Source organism: Lithobates pipiens, unplaced genomic scaffold (genome assembly GCF_037356315.1).
Source record: "Lithobates pipiens isolate NorthernLeopardFrog02 unplaced genomic scaffold, aLitPip1_a1.2 Scaffold_8, whole genome shotgun sequence".
NCBI lineage: Eukaryota > Metazoa > Chordata > Amphibia > Anura > Ranidae > Lithobates > Lithobates pipiens.
The window spans coordinates 174,299,444-174,320,431 of NW_027507903.1; the positions used below are offsets into that span (position 1 = coordinate 174,299,444).

The 20,988-nt window shown below is 41.0% G+C and overlaps 1 protein-coding gene across 3 annotated transcripts in view; it reads left to right on the plus strand.

Annotated features, from left to right (window-relative positions):
• PUS7 (pseudouridine synthase 7) overlaps nt 1-20,988 on the plus strand; it is a 95,586-nt gene that overhangs the window by 7,861 nt on the left and 66,737 nt on the right. For all 3 annotated transcript variants that reach the window (XM_077473865.1, XM_077473864.1, XM_077473866.1), the window contains exons 3-5: nt 9,509-9,593; nt 9,672-9,773; nt 12,396-12,540. In XM_077473865.1, the coding sequence (XP_077329991.1) occupies nt 9,509-9,593; nt 9,672-9,773; nt 12,396-12,540 (332 nt within the window). The remainder of the gene's footprint in view (nt 1-9,508; nt 9,594-9,671; nt 9,774-12,395; nt 12,541-20,988) is intronic.

Consider the following 20,988-nt stretch of genomic DNA (forward strand, 5'->3'; position numbering starts at 1 on the left):
AGCCTCTATACACAACCACATGTGTAATGTCAATATCATGTGACCTGGCTAGCTCTGAGAACAAGTAAATGTTCTCTCCAGCATAAAAGACACAACTGAGCATGTGCACGTTGGCTACCCTGCCTGTGTTAGCTGGCCTTCCCCAGATAGACAGTGCAGGAAGGGGAGGTTCTATGCATACAGGATAAAACCGCCTTTTACACAATGCAGAGGATTAGATCGGCCCCTGCATTAGTAGGCCTGGCTTGTCTGGTAAACGTAGGTGCTGTTGTACACTTTTGTTCTTGAGCTGACAGTCTCTTTGTGGCCAGTGCAGAGTGTTGAGAACGACTTGCTTTTTCCCTTTTGATATTCAAAAATGACAATGGGAATTAGGATTGTTGGGTGGAAGGTGTAGTATAGAGGTTCTGACCATTGTTTGGAAAAGGTGTTCACCCCCAGGCTCCCATCTCTCTGGGTTAATAAAAATAATTTTGAGGCCTTGGTGTTGTAACTTTAGGGCTGCAACTAACGATTGTTTTAATAATCAATCAGTTGGCCGATTTATTGTTTCGATTAATCGGTCTATAACCTTAAAAAAAAGAAAGTGTGGTGTATAATTTAGGTAAATATGCAAAGTTAAAAAAAAGGCAATTTATTCTTAAATGTCTCTATGTAGTGGTAAATATAAATAATCAACTATATGGTTAGAGAGAAAAATCTCTAATCCACTCTGAGAATAACAGAAGTGATATACTGTATATACTATTAGGGCCGGTTCACACTGCGGGCGATGCGAGGCGACACCGACTTGCCTCGCCGCGACCTCAGCGGCGATTTGCAAATGACTTCTGTATAGAAGTCAATGCAAGTCGCCCCGAGGTCGCCCAGAAGTAGTACAGGAACTTTTTTTCTGAGTCGGAGCGACTCGAGTCGCTCCTCTCAGAACGGTTCCATTGTACAGAACGGGGGCGACTTGTCAAGTCGTGTCGCCTCGCATCGCCCGCAGTGTGAACCGGCCCTTAGTTTACTGATATACTATTGTTTAAAAAACAAACAATTTCTTCCTTCAAAAAAAGTAATTTTAAGAACTTTCGTTCGATTTTTCTAATCGTTAGTGGGGTCAAATTGACTATTTTCAACCACAGTGACAGGAAAATTTGGAAATAGAAAACTTCTTGGTCAAAGGAATTTTAAGACAGTGTATGTAGTTTTTTTCGTTCAGAAATTACATTCATTTTAAAAAGAGAATGTTAAAAACAAGTGAAAATTTCAAACATTCTTTCATTCAGCGAATGTACAAAGATTTTTTTGTCTGAATATTCTAGTCTGAAAATTGATCCGTGTGACCAGCATAAGGCTCGGTACACACCTATGCAGTTTGCTTTTAATATGTTTCTGCAGTGCTTTTGCTCTGCGTTTTGATTTTTGCGCACGCGAATTTGCTGCGATTTGGGTTTTTGCACTTGCTGCAAAAATGCATTACATGCTTTCCTGCAGCTTCACTGAAGTATATTGAACCAAAAAAAGCATTGTTTTGTGTCCCTGACCCTTTCCAAATATGCAGCGGCTGAAAAAAGCATAGATGTGAACGTGTCCCATAGGAAACCATGTAAATTTAACTGTAGTGCATTTCTGAAAAAAGCACCAAAAAACACAGGTGTGAACCAGGTCTATGTTGTTAAAAAAAAATTAGCTCTTTATAGTACAAAAAAAGCAGATAATCACTACAGTAAGGGGTTAATTTTTTTTTATTACTGTAGAACTGTAAGTAATATACAGTAGCAATTATTTTAAATTTTTTGTACTATGAAGGGCTCATTTTAGTTTTAACCTCATTATGTTACTGGCCGATTTACTCAATTATGAAAATAGTAATCGATTAATTTCATAATCGATTCGTTGTCGATTAATCGATTAGTTGTTTCAGCCCTATGTAACTTGAAGCAAATCTGTCCGCTGCAGGTGTCCCCCAGGTCTCTGTGATCCAAGTGAAAGTTGACTGGTCTAACTCCCATTCCGTATTTTTCATTGTGGTTTTGCTCAGGTAGTCCGCAAGCGTGTAATCTACCCCTTCCAGGTGTACTACTGAGCTAGACTGTACATTTGCTTCTGCCAGATCCCTAAGCTGGGGGGGGGGGGGTCCTCGTTGTTTGTTGATATAAGGTGCTGTTGTAAAGTTGTCTGACTGTATTTGAATGTTTTTGTTTTGAGTTTGTGTGTAATAGGACCTCCAGAGCTTGTTCCACTGCTTTCAGTTTCCTAATGTTCAATGAGTCTTGTGTCCAATGGTGGCTCAATTCGTCTTGGGCTAGGTGCTCTGCCAGGTGTGCTCCCCCAACCTGAGGTGCTGGCATCTGTGGTGATACAAATTATGTTTGTCTGACTCCACTCCCCACGCCTGTAGCAGAGTGGGTGGACCCACCATTGCAGAGATTCCTTGACAATTTGTGGAACTGCATCATTTCCAAAGACCGTGGGTCTCTGTTCCACTGGACTAGTAGGCAGTTTTGTAGAGGCCTTGCATGTAGTTGTGCCCAAGTGAGGGCCAGTATAGAAGATGTCATAAGACCCAGAACTCTCATACTTTTCCTGATTGTGATCGAGTTAGAGCCACATATTGATCTTATCTCTATCAATCTTTGTTCTTCATCCTGAGATAGATTCTTGTCTCCTTGAGGCTGGGTTTACATCTCTGTGTTACGTGGCTCACAGCAGGGGTCCGGTGCATCCCTGTTCACTGTTTTTTAGGTTGAATTTTTGGTCCAAATGTTTGGCTGAATTTGGACCTAAAATGGACCAGAAGACGCACAGCACTCCTGTGCAGTTCGCTCCGCAGCCATCCATTGAGAGCCAGTCACAGGCTCCTGACATGCAAATTGGATGCTGGGAAACGCACATCCAATTATTAATAGTTTGAACCCAGCCTGATATCTAGTATGTAATGCAGATAATTTACCATTCGACTGGGAACCAGGTGGGATTTTTGCTCCTTTATAATCCACCCTAGATCCCTCAAGTAACAGATGCTTGACTGAAGATTCTTTATCAGTGCTTCTGCTGTGTTGGCAAAGAGGAGATCGTCCAAATATGGTATTTCTTCTATACCTTCCAGGCCTAACATCTTTAGAGCTTCTGCCAGAATTTTTGTAAAGCTCCTGGGAAGCCCTTAAACAAACAAAAGCTATTTGCCCTAGGTGTCAATTCCAACCCAAATTATGTGGTATATAGCTGGCCAGAAGGACAAATAAAAAAAAAAAGTAATGGGAGGTTGAAGAAGGAAACGATTAGTTCTTCCGAAACTTGTTGCGTGCATACCTTGATTCACACGCCTCTAGTGCTTACACAGGGCTTTCTTGTCTTTCTCTACACACGGCAGCTGCTTCCGGTTAACGCCGGTCCCTGGATCATATGGCAGCAAAGTGTCTGGAACCACGGCTCTCATCCTCTTGGCTCTACTCCCGGCATTGCTCATTCAGGATCTCAGCTCCGGCTCCCATCTGTCAGTGGCACACCTGTCCTTTGGCTATGCTCCCCGAGCTGCTAATTTTAAACTCCGTTCAACCACCGCTGCCATCCATCCATCTGGATGAGGGATCTGACACCATCCAGATATGCCTGTGTATCTCTGCAGCATTTGATTGCATACTCATATGTTTTTACTTTATATTAAATTGACCTACACTATTTGGCCTCCCGGCACTCTTCTCCCCCCTCCCCTTTTCTCTTTGAAGTGAAGCTTTGGCTCCCATATTGCAAATCCCAGGTATTGGTGATGGGTTTTCCTTTATAAGTATATGTAGGTAGGTGGCTTGCAGGTCCACTGTCGCCATGAATACTCCTAGTGGCAGTGAGTTTTCTATTGAGTAAAAGGATTCCTTCCAGAATTTTTTGTATCGTATTGTCCTATGTACAGTGCCTTGAAAAAGCATTTATACCCCTTGAAATTTTCCACGTTTTGTCATGTTACAACAAAAACGTAAATGTATTTTATTGGGATTTTATGTGGTGGACCAACACAGAGTGGCACATTATTGTGAAGTGGAAGGAAGATGATAAATGTTTTTACTGATTTTTACAAATATCTGAAAAGTGGTGTGCATTTATGTTCAGCCCCCTAAGTCAGTACTTTGTAAAACCATCTATCACTGCAATGACAGCTGAAAGTCTTTTTGGGCATGTCTCTGCCAGCTTTTTACATCTAGAGTGTGAAATGTTTGCTCATTCTTCTTTGCATAATAGCTCAAGCTCTGTCGGATTGAGTGGAGAGCATCTGGCAACAGCAATTTTCAAGTTTTGTCACAGATTCTCAATTAAATTTAGGTCTGGACTTTGACTGGGTCATTCTAACACATTAATATGCTTTAATCTAAACCATTCCATTCTAGCTCTGGCTGTATGTTTAGGGCAGTGCTCGACAAAACCCGGTCGCCAGGTCGCATTGGCGACTAGAATCAGCGACCTTGCGCCTGGGGCAGCATAGCTGGGGGTATCCCATCTCCGTGGACCCCCCCCCGCGCGATCGCGTCGGGCCGCGCCGCAGGCGGCCGGTAATTGAGCCCCCGGCTTTGAGGCCTTCTGTGATCCTATGGTTCCTTCTGGAATCTGGCGCCATCTTGTGGTGGCCGTTGGAATTACAACCAACAATGCTAATTGATTTCCTGCCAGTCTTTCTCCATCCCTTTACTTAGAACCCCTAAACAAAACAAAACAAAAAAAAAAAAAAAATATATATATATATATATATATAATTTTTTTTTTTTTTATTATTTATTCTAACACCCTAGAGAGTAAAATGGTGGTCGTTGCAATACTGTCTGTCACACCGTATTTGCACAGCGGACTTACAAGCGCACTTTTTTTGGGGAAAAAATTTTTATTTAATAAAAAAAAAGACAACAGTAAAGTTAGCCTAATTTTTTTTTTATATTGTGAAAGATAATGTTACGCCGAGTAAATCGATACCCAACATGTCACGCTTCAAAATTGCGCCCGCTCATGGAATGGCGACAAACTTTTACCCTTTAAAATCTCCATAGGCGACGTTTAAAAAATTCTATAGGTTGCACGTTTTGAGTTACAGAGGAGGTCTGGGGCTAGAATTATTGCTCTTACTCTACCGATCGCAGCGATACCTCACATGTGTGGTTTGAACACCGCTTTCATATATGCGTTCGCTTCTGCACGCAAGCTTGGCGAGACAGGGCGCATTTAAAACATTTTTTTTCTTATTTTAACTTTTATTTTAATTTTTTTCACTGTTCTTTTAAAAAAAAAAAAATGTGTGTCACTTTTATAGGAATGTAAAAATCCCTTGTAATAGAAAAAAGCACGACAGGTCCTCTTTTATATATGAGATCTGGGGTCAGAGAGACCTCACATCTCATATTTACACTAAAATGCAATTTAAAAATGTCCCTCTAAGAGCTATGGGCAATGACTTGGAGACAGGTGGGGGGCTGGGGGCTATCTTCCCCTCACTCGTCTCCATGTCAGGCCAGGGACAGGTCCAGATCGCCGTCACGGACCTGGCTCCTAACTTTTTTAGCTGGCTCCTAGATTCCAAGCAAATTTGTCAACCCCTGGTTTAGGGTCATTGGACACTTTAGCTGGACCAGTCTCAAGTCTAAGATTTCCCTGTATTTGGCTCTATCCATCCTTACGGAGGTGGATGTGTTTAGGATAATGTGCATTGTTAGTTTTCTGCCACACATAGCATTTTGCTTTTAGGCCATAAAGTAAAATTTTGGTCTCATCTGACTAGAGCACCTTCTTCCCCATGTTTTGCTGTGTCCCCTACACCAGTGGTTCGCAACCCTATCCTCAGGTACCCCCAACAGGCCATGTTTGCAGATTTTCCTTTACCTTGCACTGCTTAAATCTGAGTCAATGGCTTGGCATCTTGGACAGCTATTTTATCTAAGAGAAATTCCCAAAACATGGCCTGTTTGGGGTACTTGAGGACAGGGTTGAGAACAACTGCCCCATATGGCTTCTCGCAAACTGGACAATCTTATGGCTTTCTTTCAATGATGGCTTTCTTCCTGCCACTCTTCCATAGGCCGAATTTGTGGGATGCATGACTAATAGTTGTCCTGTGGACAGATTCTCCCACCTGAGCTGTTGATCTCTACAGCTGCTCCAGAGTTACCATGGGCCTCTTGCTCTCCTTGCCCGGCCTGTCAGTTTAAGTGGACGGCCACGTCTTGGTAGTTTTGCAGTTGTGCCATACTAATTCTATTCTCAGGTGGTGGATTGAACAGTGCTCCATGAGATGTTCAAAGCTTGGGATATTTTTTTTTTTTTTTTATAACCTTTAAGTTTCTCTACAACTTTATCCCTGACCTGTCTATTTTGTTCAATAATGTTCTCTAACAAACCTGAGGGCTTCACAGAACAGCTGTATTTATATTGAGATTAAGCTACACACAGCTGGACTCTATTTACTATTTAGGTGACTACTGAAGGCAATTGGTTCCACTAGATTTTAGTTAGGGGTATCAGAGTAAAGGGGGTTCAATACAAATGCATGCCATACTTTACAGATATTTATTTGTAAAAAAAAAAAATTGAAAACCATTTATAACTTTCCTTCCCCTTCACAATTATATGCCACTTTGTGTGCGTCTATCACAATAAAATACATTAAGTTGACATGACAAAATGTGGAAAATTTCAAGGGGTTTGAATACTTTTTTTTATTTTTTTACATTCATTTTTTTATTTAGTTATCAGAACATAATATAAAGCCATTAAGAAAAATATAACCGGATTCACACTATTACAGTTACATAGTATAGCGAATGCATTTTTAATACATTAAGTCAGTATAATAATCGTGAATAATCCTTCAAATTCATATCTTTAAATTCAGTTTCTAGCTAGTAAACCTCTAAGAATAAACCTGTTCACCCCTAGGGGAGCAAACAGTGAACAGGTCTATTCTAACGTGAATAAACGAGAGAGAACAGGATGTCGTCTAGTATATCAATGTATTCTAGCGAGTCAAACCAATCAGGAAATGAAAGCAGCAGAAGTCTCTACAAGGAATAAGCGATAACAGGCTACCTTAAGGTAGTTAAGAGCATAAAAGTCTTTCAGTACTGTAGATGCTTTAGGACATGGGTCTTCAAACTATGGCCCTCCAGTTGTTCAGGAACTACAATTCCCATCATGCCTAGTCATGTTTGTGAATGTCAGAGTTTTACAATGCCTCATGGGATGTGTAGTTTTGCAACAGCTGGAGGGCCGTAGTTTGAGGATCCCTGCTTTAGGATGTATGATCCATACATGTCAGTGCTACTTAAAGTGAATTAAGTTATAATTTTTAAGAGCTAACAGTAATTCATACTATGCCTGGGTGTTGACTCTAAGAATGACATCACACAGGTTAGGGGCCTCAATTTCCACGGTTTCCTTTGCCGCCTTCGTTGTGGGGGGTGGGGGGGGGGGATTACTATTGTGATAACTGTTTTTCTAACGAGGACAGTAGACCTGCCGCCTGTTCTTTGTCTCTGGGAAGTGTTGTGACTAACTACCTGCTCGGCAGGATATTTGAACATTTTGTGTGGCATTACCAGCTTGTAATGTGTGAAGGACAAATTTATTTGTCCTTATGTTCTGTGATGGGTTTACAAATGATGCTAGCCTGCCCCCCACCTTTAAGCTGTCATTGTTTCTTGGTGTTGGAAGCAGAAAGCTTAAGAATGAAGTCTTCCATGTTCTTTCTTTTCTGAAAGGACAACTGCTTTTTTGCTTCAGCTTGTTACCCTTTCTTTGCTGTCAAAAAAAGGTGTTCTGCTTTTGCTTCTTTTTTTCTGGAGGAAAACCTTTCTTCCTGTCTACCTACCTGTTGACTACAAATTCTAGATACGGTCTGAAGAGGAGCTTTCTTGTGAAGAGAATACGGCAAAGCTTGTTCTTTGATGTAACGTCCCATGACCATACCACGAGTCTGCCCATTGCTTCACCAAGATGGAGCTGGTTGGAAGTGCGTTACCCGAAGTGACATGAAAGCTGGAAATGATTCAGTCGTCATGCCAGAAGCAAGCCGCTGTCATCTTGGTCCACCTGTGCTCCACAGCAAACACAGAAGCTGGGAGCCAGCACCTGGAGGGTGGAAAATCGATTGCATGTTTTTCCCCTTAGCTTTGCAGTAATGAGGGAGAGCCATCCAGCGAGGCTATCCAGAGAAGCCAGTAGTTTGATTGATTACCGCCACTGAGGGCAAAACTTCACACTCGAGGAAGGAGTCCCTTGGGAAGGTCCACCAGTAGCCCCTGTCCTGGTGCTGCCTGACCTTCCCAGAGGCCTGTGGGGACAGTCGGACAGGGAGGCCCTTGTAAATAGCACAGATACCTAGATGAAAATGACAAACTGCATGTAGATCCTGTTGGTCCGGAGGAAACGCAATAACTGAAACGTGTGTGTGAACTTTTTATAATAGGGGGAGGTGAGAGGAGCCCTATCTTTCAGATGCCGCCCTAAAAGACTGCTTGAGAAAAGTTTTCAGGTGTCTCAATTTTGAAAGCAGGGGTCCTTCGCCCACACAGCTGCGTCGTTCATTCACAGGAATCTGTGATTGAAATAATTGTCCCAGCTGCTATCACATCAGATGGCCTTGTTATTTGATTAAACTTTAGGCTTGTTGATTGGCATATGAACTTTATACACTGCCTATATCTCTGAAAATGACAGCCCATATAGTGGTATGGGTAACCGTGCTGTAGGCAGTGTGTACAGCAGCCTGACATTGCACCTACGATCAGCTGATCACGAGTGCAATACTTGGCAGGCTTCTGTTTAACAAAAAAAAGTGCATTTTTTTAATTTTTTTTTTTTTTTTTAATTCAGGTGAACTTAGCCATTAAGGTAGAACTATAGGCAACTTTTCTCCCCCCCCATTTTGAATAGGGCAGGGGAGGGATATAAGCTTTGTCAGATTTTTTTTTTTTCTTGCAATCTGTTTCCCATTGTGAATATTTCCCTCTGTCTTCTAGCCAAACGGGAAGTGGGAGAAAGAAAGTCCCTGCAAATTATGGTTGTCTCTTGGGGGCTCCCAGGTCACCAGAACTAGTGTCCCCATTGGAAGATGTCCCCTCTTCTGGGGATTTTCTTATACTTCCACTTTCAATGATAATGTTAAACAGAACAAATGGAGAGCATGAATCTCCTTACCAAGGGCACGGATGGCAATAAAAACTGAGAGTTTTTCTAATCCCTCTCCACTCTATGCAAAAGTAAAAAAAATAATTGCCTTTAGTTATACTTTATTCCAGAAAACATTGCCTCCATGCTAAACTTTTTAGTGCTGATACATTTATACACCTAAGTCCCAACTACAGCCAAGTCACCCTCTGTATTTCTATTGAAAGATTTTCTTTCTGTCTTGTAGCAGTTGAACTGATGGAAGAAATCGCATACAGAGTGCAATTAAAACTGTTCATAACAGAAATACTACTCAGATTCACAAAATATTTTTTTTTTTTTTAGTATGAAGAAAAAAAATAGAATTTTGTTTTCTCATTAGGTATTCTGACTTTGTTGTCCATGAGATAGGAAAGGATGGAAAGATTATATATCTAAATGACTTGTCAGTCCCAGCAGATGTTGAGGTAAATATATGTGTAATACTTACAATCATTCTTTATTTACTGTGTTGTATATTTTAATCATACACTGCTTCATCATAGGATCCAAAAGAGGAGATATTCACTGTTCTTTCAGCTGAAGACAAGAAGCGTTTAGAAGAACTTCAGCTCTATAAAAATAAGGAAACTAATGTTGCCATTGAGGTAATATGTACAATCTTTTTTTATTAATATTTCTTGATTCTACTGAAAACCTTTTCTAAGGATAATCGTGCTTTTATGTAAGCTTACTGTTATTTACCTAGAGACACCAGGTACTACAATGTGTATTTAAAGTGGTCCTAAAGGCTTAAGGTTTGTGTGTGTGTGTTTTTTAACGTTGATGAATTCTCTGCATTAGGGTAAAAAAAAAAGTCTGTAATCAGGATCCACCAGGCCCTCCCCCTTAAATACTTGCCTGATCTTGATCTAACACTGTACCCGAGAGCAGCTGCGCTCTCCGCTTTTTTTATCTCCTCACAGGACAGAGAGGCAGCAGCCAGAGCTATTGGCTCCAGCTGCTTTCAGTCAAATCCTGTGATGAGGACGGGTCCGAACCATTCTGTCTTTTATGGACACAGGCAGCGCGGCTTGGGTTTGAACCCACCATAGTGACCTTGTAGCAAGGAGCTTGCTATGGAGGCATTTGTCAAAGAAGAGGAGCCAGGATCACTGATTGACCCCAGAAGAAGATGCTTTGGGCTGCTCTGTGCAAAAACATTACACAGAGTAAGTATGCATCTGAGCACCACTAAGCAAAAATGCTTTTTATTCATTTTCGAAATATTCGGAGTAATCCCCCCACCCATCCGTCCATGTCTCCATGCTTTTTGTTGAGAAATCCCTGTGGAAAAATAACCCCCTAGTATATCTGCCCATGGCCATGTTGAGTAAGGGCAGATGATTCATGTGGTATTGACTTCCTGAAATCCATCTGAGACACAGGGATATACTTTTACCTTTAATTTGAGTGGTGCAAATGTAGCCTGGCAGTCTACAATAAAGAAGGGATTATATCCAGGGTGGATTTGATTTAAATCAAGTTGTTCTAAATCAACATTTAAATCTTGATTTAAGTCACTAGTAAAAAAGCTTGATTTTAAATAATAATTTTTAAAGAACTATCATCTCTGTCCCAGAGCGGCTCCTCCTTTGACTCGCTGTTGACTCACCGACGGTCCCATTCACTTTAATGGGATGGCTGGTGATGCGGCAGTGACGCAACAAGGTGAGGGATGTGGCGGCAGCAGGTGAGTGGCTGCCCACTAACAGGCGCTGCCATGATGAATCTGAAATGACAGGTGCTCTTTAAATCTAAGGACTTCTTGCTGGTAGTTATTAATATTTTAAAACAAAATGAAGGTTTCCCATGTAGAATAATAAGTTGTCAGGTTAGTAAAACAGCGATATCAGTACCGATTCAATCACAGTTTGTAGTGTACATATGTTCGCAAAACCATGGGATAAAGGAATATTCCTGAACGTAGGTTTATCTCATGGTTACTGTGAAATTATGTGAATGCATAAATGCTGTGCATGTTATCTCCACTTGCAGAGCCCAATAGGAGTCATTAAATTTACCAAAAATATAAATATTGCAGAATATACAGCCTCATGCTACGTAACTAAGTTCCATTTCATGCTGAATAAGCTAAACTATTAATGTATCTTAAATAGAAAACTACCGTATTTATTGGCGTATAACACGCACTTTTTTCCCCTTAAAATCGTGGGTGCGTGTTATACGCCGATCCACTGCTGTGTATCTCGGCGCCATTTTTAAACGAAAAAGCCTGCAAAAGAAACTGGGAAGGCTGCAAATGACACTGACAAGGCTGCATTGATGGGCATTTAAATGTAAGGTTTTTTTTTTTTCCTTAAACTTCCCTCCTAAACTTGGGGTGCGTGTTATACGCCGATTAAATAATTGTTTTATTTTTACTCCAAAATAAATTTACTAAAATAAATCTGCCCCGGACCATTTTGCTGGCCAAAGACCAGACCACTTTTTGCGATTCGACACTGCGTCGTGAGACTATCGCGGGTACGCCCGCGGCGATCGAGTCCGCGGGACCAGCGACTGGACTCACGGGGGTCCTGACTGGCACGCGAGCATGCCGCCGCTGGCGGCGCGCTCACAATGGCAGGGCGGCATTTCAAATTGGACGTACCTGTACGCCGATATGCCTGCCTGTGCCATTCTGCCGACGTACATCGGCGCGCGCAGGTCGGGAAGTGGTTAATCATTCATTTATATCCACCCTGATTATGTCGCAGATGTCATTGGCTTTAAAGTACGGTACATCAAATGTCACTAATTTGAATGTGTTTGAGGATAGCCTTTATTTCGGTAAATTTACCTTTTCATATGTATGTCAGCCCCTGGTTGATCGAATCTAGCACAGGTTGAGTTGGCAAGTCAGTGCATAGCATGTAATCTAGTGGGGAGTGAGGTAGGTTTGGTTAATGTAGGGTTAACTTGTTAACGAAAGGTGAAACCACAAGGTGTGGAGGAGCAAGCTTACTCTTGATCCTCATCGGTCACTGTAGGGGTTGTCATTTATTGTATATCAGAAGCAGGGTCCTACTAAGGTTATAGCATGGAGAAAGTGGGAGTTAACATCAGAGATCAGGTCTTTAGAACCTTGTGATCATTTAGGACTATATAGCCTTGCTTAAAAAATAAAATCACCACAAGGGACATTATTTACTGTGTGTCTCTTGTGCTGCTGTGACCTAATTAATCAAAAATCGGGAAATTCCTAATGATGATTGGTTGTATTACAGGTAATTGACGACACCAAAGAAAAGAGGACAATCATTCATCAAGCTGTGAAAGGCTTGTTTCCTGGACTTGAAACCAAAACAGAAGATCGCGATGGAAAGAAGTATATCATAGCCTACCATGCAGCTGGCAAAAAAGCTTTAGCAAGTAAGATCGTGTCTCAGTAAAACATTCTGGAGCTAGCAGTGTGCCTGTGCAGTACTGTATCTTTCTAGTGATGATGTAAATTATTGAATCCGTACAGATTTGCTGATATTTCAAGAAGCATAAAGCTGTTTAATATGGTTTCACCAAGGCCTTATCTGGAGGTTTATTCTAACTGTTGTGGGGCATTGAAATTATGCAGTTCTAATATAGTTTGCTTATATAAGTGCTTTTTATAAACTAAGTAGAGAAGGTAAGGCTGGTTGACTACCAATACGTTCTCCCTGACCTATGAGGTAATGTGTGCACGTTTGCAGTAAAGAGGACACTTTGTGCTATTTGTATATAATGTTCTTCTACTCCAAGATAACAATATTTTTGGGCTTGTCAAATAACTGTTCTTATAAGGCCTCATGCACACAGGGCATTTGCTTTTGCCCTGTGAACATCAGAACTCCTGGCAGGAGTAAAGCTGCTTAAAGAGGGATTCCACCAAAAAAAAATATTAAAAGCCAGCAGCTATAAATACTACAGCTGCTGACTTTTAATAAATGGACACTCACCTGTCCCGGGTTCCAGCGATCCCGAGGCAAATCGATCGCTCGGCTCTCGGCTGCTGCAGGAAATCTCCGCGCTGTCACTGGGACCCGTGTGTGTCCCAGCAGACAGCGCGGCAGGGCAGAAAATGGCGTAGACTCCCACGGTAGTCTATGCCCAGAAGTGGGTGAAAATACCTGTCTTTGACAGGTATCTCCACCCCCTCCCCCCTGAAAGATGTCAATTGTGACACCGGAGGGGGGGAGGGATCCGATCAGCGGAGGTTCCACTTTAGGGTGGAATCCAGCTTTAAAAAACACCCCTAAAGACGCATATTGCTTAAGCGCATCAAGCATTTGGGCATTAATGGATTCCATTGGAAAAAATATTAATTTATTCTGACCATTTGAATGTATTATGCATTTTTCTGCTCAAAAGTTCCATGCGCTGGTGATGGGTTGTGTTTTTTGTTTCTTTTTGAACGAGCCTGTAACTGCTTCACTTCTAATATGCCTGTAAATATTTGTGTGTATGGACATAGAGTTGCTTTTAAAGGCTGAAAAAAAAAGTGCCAAATGCCTGTAAAAGAAGTGTGTTGTGTGTTTGTTTGTTATTTTTTTTATTTTTATTTTTTTTTATTTTTATAAAGCCCTGTGTGCATGTTTTCTAAAGATGTAGCAATCGGCAGCATTTATAAATGCATATCTTCATATCTACATATCTTATGTGCCTACCTGCACCTCCTAAAATATGGGTCTGTTTCGAAATGTTTTTACACAAGATTCATACAGCTGACCCTTCAGATTCACAGATTTTATTAATTGGGGTCAGTTGGAAAAGTGTGCGAATCCTAAGAAAGTTGAGTGTAATTTTATGTGAAAATATTTTTAAATTGGCCACATAGTGTACAAAGTGGCAGTTTAGATTTTATTTCAAATGTTTTTTTGTGCAAGAAAAAAAAACAAAGAATGAGATTAGTGATAATGACAATTCACATTTGGACATGACATATTAATCCAATCCAATGGAAATGCAAAGGAAAAGAGATGGGGACATTTTGTTCAGGAGGAGAGAGGCAACTAGGAAGTGTGTGGGGGGGGGGGGGGGGGGGGCTGGGTACAAAAACAAATAACTGAGAAACATTTGCAGAGAAAAAAAAAATCGTTGAGCTTGATATATACGAGGTAAAGCTGCACAATTCTGGAAAAAATGAAAATCGCGAATAAATATCACGATTCTGAACTTTATTTTAAAGATTTACAACCCCTGAACATTAGGTTCCTAAAGGGGTTGTAAAGGTAAATGTTTTTTCACCTTAATGCATTCTATGCATTAAGTTGAAAAAACATCTGACAGTGCCTGCCCCCCCTGTTTTTACTTACCTCACCCCTCGAAAATCCCGTGCTAGCCCCCGCTGTCATTTCCACCGTTCAGCCTGGCCGCTGATTGGCTGGAGTGGATGGATGGAAAGCAGCGCAGCCATTGGCTCGCGCTGCTGTCAATCAAATCCACTGAAGCGGAGTGCCGGGGGGCGGGGCCATGTGATACAGCGAGCGGCTATAGCCGGCGGTATCACGGGAGCGCACCTGCGGGAGGAAGCCGAGACAGCCGCCGAGGGACCCCAGAAGAGCAGGTTCGGGGCCACTCAGTGCAAAACGAGCTGCAGAGTGGAGGTAAGTATAACATGTTTGTTATTTAAAAAAAAAAATAATAATAATTCACTTTACAATCTCTTTAACCACTTCAGCCCCGGACAAATTTCCAGCCTAAGGACCAGAGGTCTTTTTACAATTTCGCACTGCACTGCTTTAACTGGTAATTGCGCAGTCATGCAATGTTGTACTCAAACGAAATTTGCGTCCTTTTCTTCCCACAAATAGAGCTTTCTTTTGATGGTATTTGATTGCCTTTGCGATTTTTATTTTTTGCGATATAAATGGAAAAAGACCTAAAATTTTGAGAAAAAAATATATTTTCTACTTTTTGTTATAAGAAAAATCGAATAAACTAAATTTTAGTCATACATTTAGGGCAAAATTTATTCAGCCACATGTCTTTATTAAAAAATATGTCAATAAGCGTATATTTATTGGTTTGCGCAAAAGTTATAGCGTCTACAAACTAGAGTAAATTTTCTGGAATTTACTCAGCTTTTAATTTAAGACTGCCTATCATTTCTTGAGGTGGTAAAATGGCAGGGCAGTACAACCCCCCCCCCCCCCCCAAATGACCCCATTTTGGAAAGTAGATACCCCAAGGAAATTGTTGAGGGGCATGTTGAGCCCATTGAATATTATTTTATTTTTTTTGTCCCAAGTTATTGAATAATGACACAAAAAAAAAGTTTACAAAAAGTTGTCACTAAATGATATATTGCTCACACATGCCATAGTTATATGTGGAATTGCACCCCAAAATATATTCTGCTGCTTCTCCCGAGTACGAGGATACCACATATGTGGGACTTTTTGGGAGTCAAGCTGCGTACGACACCCCGAAAACCAATCACTGCCTTCAGGGTTTCTAAGGGTGCAAATTTTTGATTTCACTCCTCACTACCTATCAGTTTCGAAGGCCATAAAATGCCAAAATAGCACAAAACCCCCCCAAATGACCCCATTTTGGAAAGTAGACACCCCAAGCTATTTACTGAGAGGCATGTTGAGTCCATGAAATATTTTATTTTTTGCCACAAGTTGCAGGAATATTACAATTTTTTTTTTTTTTTCACAAAGTTGTCACTAAATAATATATTGCTCACACATGCTATGGGCATAAGTCAAATTACACCCCCAAAATAAATTCTGCTGCTTCTCCCAAGTTCGGAGATACCACATGTGGGGGACTTTTTGGGAGCCTAGCCACGTACGGGACCCCAAAAACCAAGCACTGCCTTCCGGATTTAAATATAAAACGCTACCAAAAAAAACTGTTAGCGATCGCAGGGGTCAGGTCTGACTCTGCGATCGCTGTAGTTATGTGTTTAGTGTTTTGTAAGTGACAGTGATCGATCGATACTGCACTTGGGTGGGCTGGGCGGAGGGGCAAAACGCAGGTGCTAGCAGATATCTGGGCTGATCCTGCTAACAATGCGTTTTTTTGGAACCCTAAACTGCTGGGGACGCTAGTATAGATCTGATCAGATATTGATCTGTTCAGACTCTATACCACTATGGGAGGTGTATGCTTTGCGCGTGGGTATTAGCAGTACTGGCACTAACCTAGCGCTGCCTGGGGTGACGCAGACCCTGACCCTAAAACCTAATTGATATCACCAGCCAGGTGATCAGGGGGGTTAAACCTTTATTGGGTAATAAATGGTGGGTGCCCTGATGCTATAAAAAGCAAGCTAACCAGAGTCACCCGTAACACTTATACGGTGATCACTGGTGAAAGGGTTAACTAGGGGCAATCAGGGGGTTCAGATTTTAATTAGGTAGTATATGGGAGTCCCTGGCGCTATATAAAAACCTGACGGGGAACCTAAATAACTAACTGGCTAACCAGCGTCACCAGTGACACTTATACTGTGATCGCTGGTGAAAGGGTTAACTAGGGGCAATCAGGGGGTTAAAACCATTATTGGGTAGTATATGGGGGTACCTAGCGCTCTAAAAACCTGGCGGTGAACCTAAAAAAATAACTAGCTACCTAGCGACACTAGTCACACTAATGCAGCGATCAGAAAAATGATCGCTTAGTGACACTGGCAAAAGGGGGTGAAAGGGGTAACTAGGGGCAATCAGGGGGTTAAAATCATTATTTGGTAGTATATCGGGGTACCTAGCGCTATAAAAACCTGGCGGTGAACCTAAAAAAATAACTAGCTACCTAGCGACACTAATGCAGCGATCAGAATAACGATTGCTTAGTGACACTGGCAAAAGGGCGTGAAAGGGTTAACTTTAGGGGCAATCAGGGGGTTAAACCTTTATTGGGGGGTGGTAGGGGGCTACCCTGGACCTAACTCTAACTGCCCTGACAGTTTTTACTGTCACAACTGACACTGAATGCAGTGATCAGTAAATAAATGATCACTGCAATCAGTGACACTGACTGGGGGGGGGGGGGGGGCGGGCGTTCTGGGCGGTTTTGTGTGCCTACATGTCAGTGTAGTGTTGGTGCACACTTACTTTCACTTCTCCTCGTAGTCCGGTCAAAAAGAACGCCCCGAGGAGAATGACATCACTTCCTCCCTGCCTGTGTTTACTATACACAGTGGGAGGAAGCTTCTCATTCGCCAGGAGCGATCGAGAGGGGGTGGCCAGAAACCAACGGCCATCCCCTCATCCCGGATCGCTCCTGAAGCGAAACGGGCCGCCGCATCCAGCGGGAGGGGGTTCGATCGGACCCCCCACCCGCTGGAAGGCAAGCACGTACATGTACGTGCTTGTGCCTGTACATGCCATTGTGATGACGTACATTGGCATGCGGCGGTCCTTAAGTGGTTAAACAAGATGGCAATACAATAAGACATAATACTCTTTGCTTCATTCAAATTTAAAGAAATACAAAAAAAAATACCATTTAAGTTAGATTAGGGTCGTCTTTTTTTTTATTTGTATTTGCCGATACCTACCTCCCCAATTTTTTTTTTACACTTCAGCTGTCAACAATGGTAAAGCATTGAAAAGTTTATTTTACACGTGATTATTATTATTTTTTTGTAAGTTTTGTGCTTTTTTTTTTTTATTTTTATTTTTTTCAATGTGAAACATGTAAATATATGTTAAAGGTGCAAAAAATTTAATGAACATAAACAAACAAAAAAACAAAACAAAAAAAAAACAGCAGGAAATGAATTGCATGGAGATGGAGAGTAAGGAGTTGATAAGGCTGATTAGAGTAAATGATGGATTAATAAGGGGTTAAACACAGGGACAATTTAACAAAATCCCCTCCAAAAAAATATAATATATATAATAATTTTTTATTTTTTTTTTTTTTTTTTTTTACTTGACAAGGTTGCTTTAAGGTTGAATATAATTTTTTATTAACAAAGTTTCAGATTATTACAGGAATTAAAAATTGAACAAGTTCAAATACACATAAAGATTAGTAGTAAAACAGTAAGTAAATTGAAATGTGCAAATTCTCAATAAAGGGAGAATATTTGTAACAAGGCGCCATTCGTGAGAATAGACAGTCATGGGCTTGCAATGGACAACTTATTTTTTACTAAACCTAATTGCAATGACATGGGCGCTTTCTCTAGCGCTGCCCAGAGTGCATGTATTCCGTGCGAGATCAGGAGGACAAGGTTGCTTTAAACTGATTTCATTTGCAGACAAGGTTCATCCCCTTTGATCTGTAAGGCCCCTTTCACACGGACGGCTGTTCTGCCGCAGTTAAAAGTATATGATTTGTTCTGCGAAATTCAAGACTCCAGGCACTGCGATCAGCTGCATTTGTACAGTGTGATTACATGCGGTTGCATTTAGCTGCGGTAGTAATTCCCATAGCAACCCTTTTTTTATTTATTGTTTTTTCTTGGGTCCCTTGAATCTACCCATGATGCATTTCGGTCCTCTGCATTTCAAACCATCTATTTCCATCTATATCTTTTTTTTTTTTTTTTTTTTTTTTTTCTCATGCTGCTATCTGCAGGTGAAATAGTACAATGCGTTTACCTGCGGTTATGTGCAGATAGCTGCGCTAAATTGCTCCTGGACGCAGTCAATTCTATTTTTTTCTATCCGCACCAAACCACTTGTAACTAAATCGCAGCTAAACGCAGTGTGTGAATGGGACCATAGGAAAGGATTGTGCGCTTTTAGCTGCGGTAGAAAACTATAAAATCCACAGCTAAAAGCACAATTCTATCTGCCCGTGTGAAAGGGGCCTAAATCATTAAACAGAAAGATGCAATGTTTTTTCAGCGGGTGAGCAATGTTGTTGATAAACATTGCCGGCTGCCTTTTTTTTATTTTTATTTTATTTTTTTTGACATTGGATTAAGTTGAGGGGTTGAATCGAGATCACGATCTTTTAACAATCATGTAGCTCTAATACTAGCTGTGTCTGAAAAGTTTGAATGGTATAAATGTGTGGCACAAACTGGGAACAGATTTTCCGATTTACCCAAATCTTTGCGGACGATGATGCGCATTAGGGTCCTTTTTATTAATGCCTATTTGTCCGCTGTCAGTCGTTGATCTCTTGCCAGCATTTGTCACACTCGCTGGATCATTCTGATTCTGCTTGTCGACAGCTGACCCTAACATGGCTCAGCCTCAGCTGTTTCCTTCCCGGCGCGAAAGGTTTTGGCCCAGTCATAAAAGCATATTCTGTTCACAGCTTCCGTCTCCGTCGCTGTTTTCCCCAGTTTGTAGCATTACTTGATGTTCACACGTTGCTCCCTTGCACTTTGTCCCTACCTCTCATATTGACTATGTTTGACTGCCCGCAGGGGGCTTACCCTGATGGTCATGTGTACCCCACACTAGGTGGCACTAATTGATATGCCTCTGGTTAGGCATGTGAATGCTTGTTCCCCTGGGCCAGGTTGCTGTTAAGATATCGGTCCATTCACCAAACTTTTTAGACACATCTTCGTAGAGCATACTACACATAAGGTTTGGGAGATATAAATGTAATTAAGTGTACTTATTATGAAAGAACACAGAAAAAATATGAATCTCTATAGGCATGTCAGCAAGTCCATAATGTTTTCAAGGTGCTATCTGCAGCTACTAGTATCTCCTTTGTCATGATATCATTGGGAATCTGGGCCAACTCCAAAAAATGCAGTGGAGTTGTTTTCCAGCTATGGCAAACTGCCACACTTGAATCCATAAGGCAATGTCTCAAAATGGCCTTTTTAATTTTGTAAATGTACTCAGAGATCGTTTGAAAGGAGTGCTATTTCAGGAGTGGACATTTTGTTATATATGGTGAATACATGACACCAAAAATTGACCGATTTTGAGTGCATTCTCCCAAGTATGTGCATGTGCCTTCTCCATCCCAACATCTCTAACAGAATCTTGGTGCAAAATTTGCAAAATTGGTGCAAATAACAACTTTTTATATAATCAGTTCATTCCATATACCAGTGGCTCTATTTTCTTCAACCACAATGGAAACTGCTACTACGTTCTCCAATTCAGCACATCCTGTGCCTTGCTCCTCCACCACTACTCCAATGCTCTCGCCTTCTCTGAAAAACTTACTCAACAATATGTCATATATGCCTGTCGCTTTTTGAGGGTTTTTTATCCCACAAACTTTAATATCTTTACCAAATCAAGCTGGAGAATTTTATTCATTAGTTTATGGTGATTGTTTAATTATAAGTTTTTTTATTTTAATTTTTTTGTGCACCACAGAGAAAGTAATATTATTGAGTTTGAGGAAATACACAAATGCCACTCTACACAGTTATTAATTTTGGGTTTTTATGCTAGCTGTGGTATTTAGTACAAAATAGAGGGAGTGATTACGCTGGCATTTTTAGTGTGCATATAGTGGACAATTAAAGCGTAAAACAAAATTCTAGTAGAAACTGAGTTATTCAAATATTCGTATTTTGAAATAGAGGCCTGTCTTTGAAATCTCCTCTCCCAATATGCAGTATAATTGTCACACCGTATGGATTTGTATGAATAGAATGTTTATAAGGAGGTCATTTGCATAAAGCCTGGTAGATCTTTTATGGTCTTGTGTTAAAATAAAAAAAATAAAAAACACCGGCAACTTTGTTTGATGATAGCCAGTTGTTGGAACATTTAGTATTCAGCGGTGGGACCAGCTTTGGACTGGAAAGGGGGCAGTCATGTTGGAAATTATATTGAGACCCGTCATCTCTGGAAACTCAAGCTATTTGAGTGTTAATTCTGGGGCCAAAAGCAGGATTGTCTAAAATGAGTGTAAGGAGACCAGGGAAGTGTGAGAGCTCCTTGAAAAAACTTATCC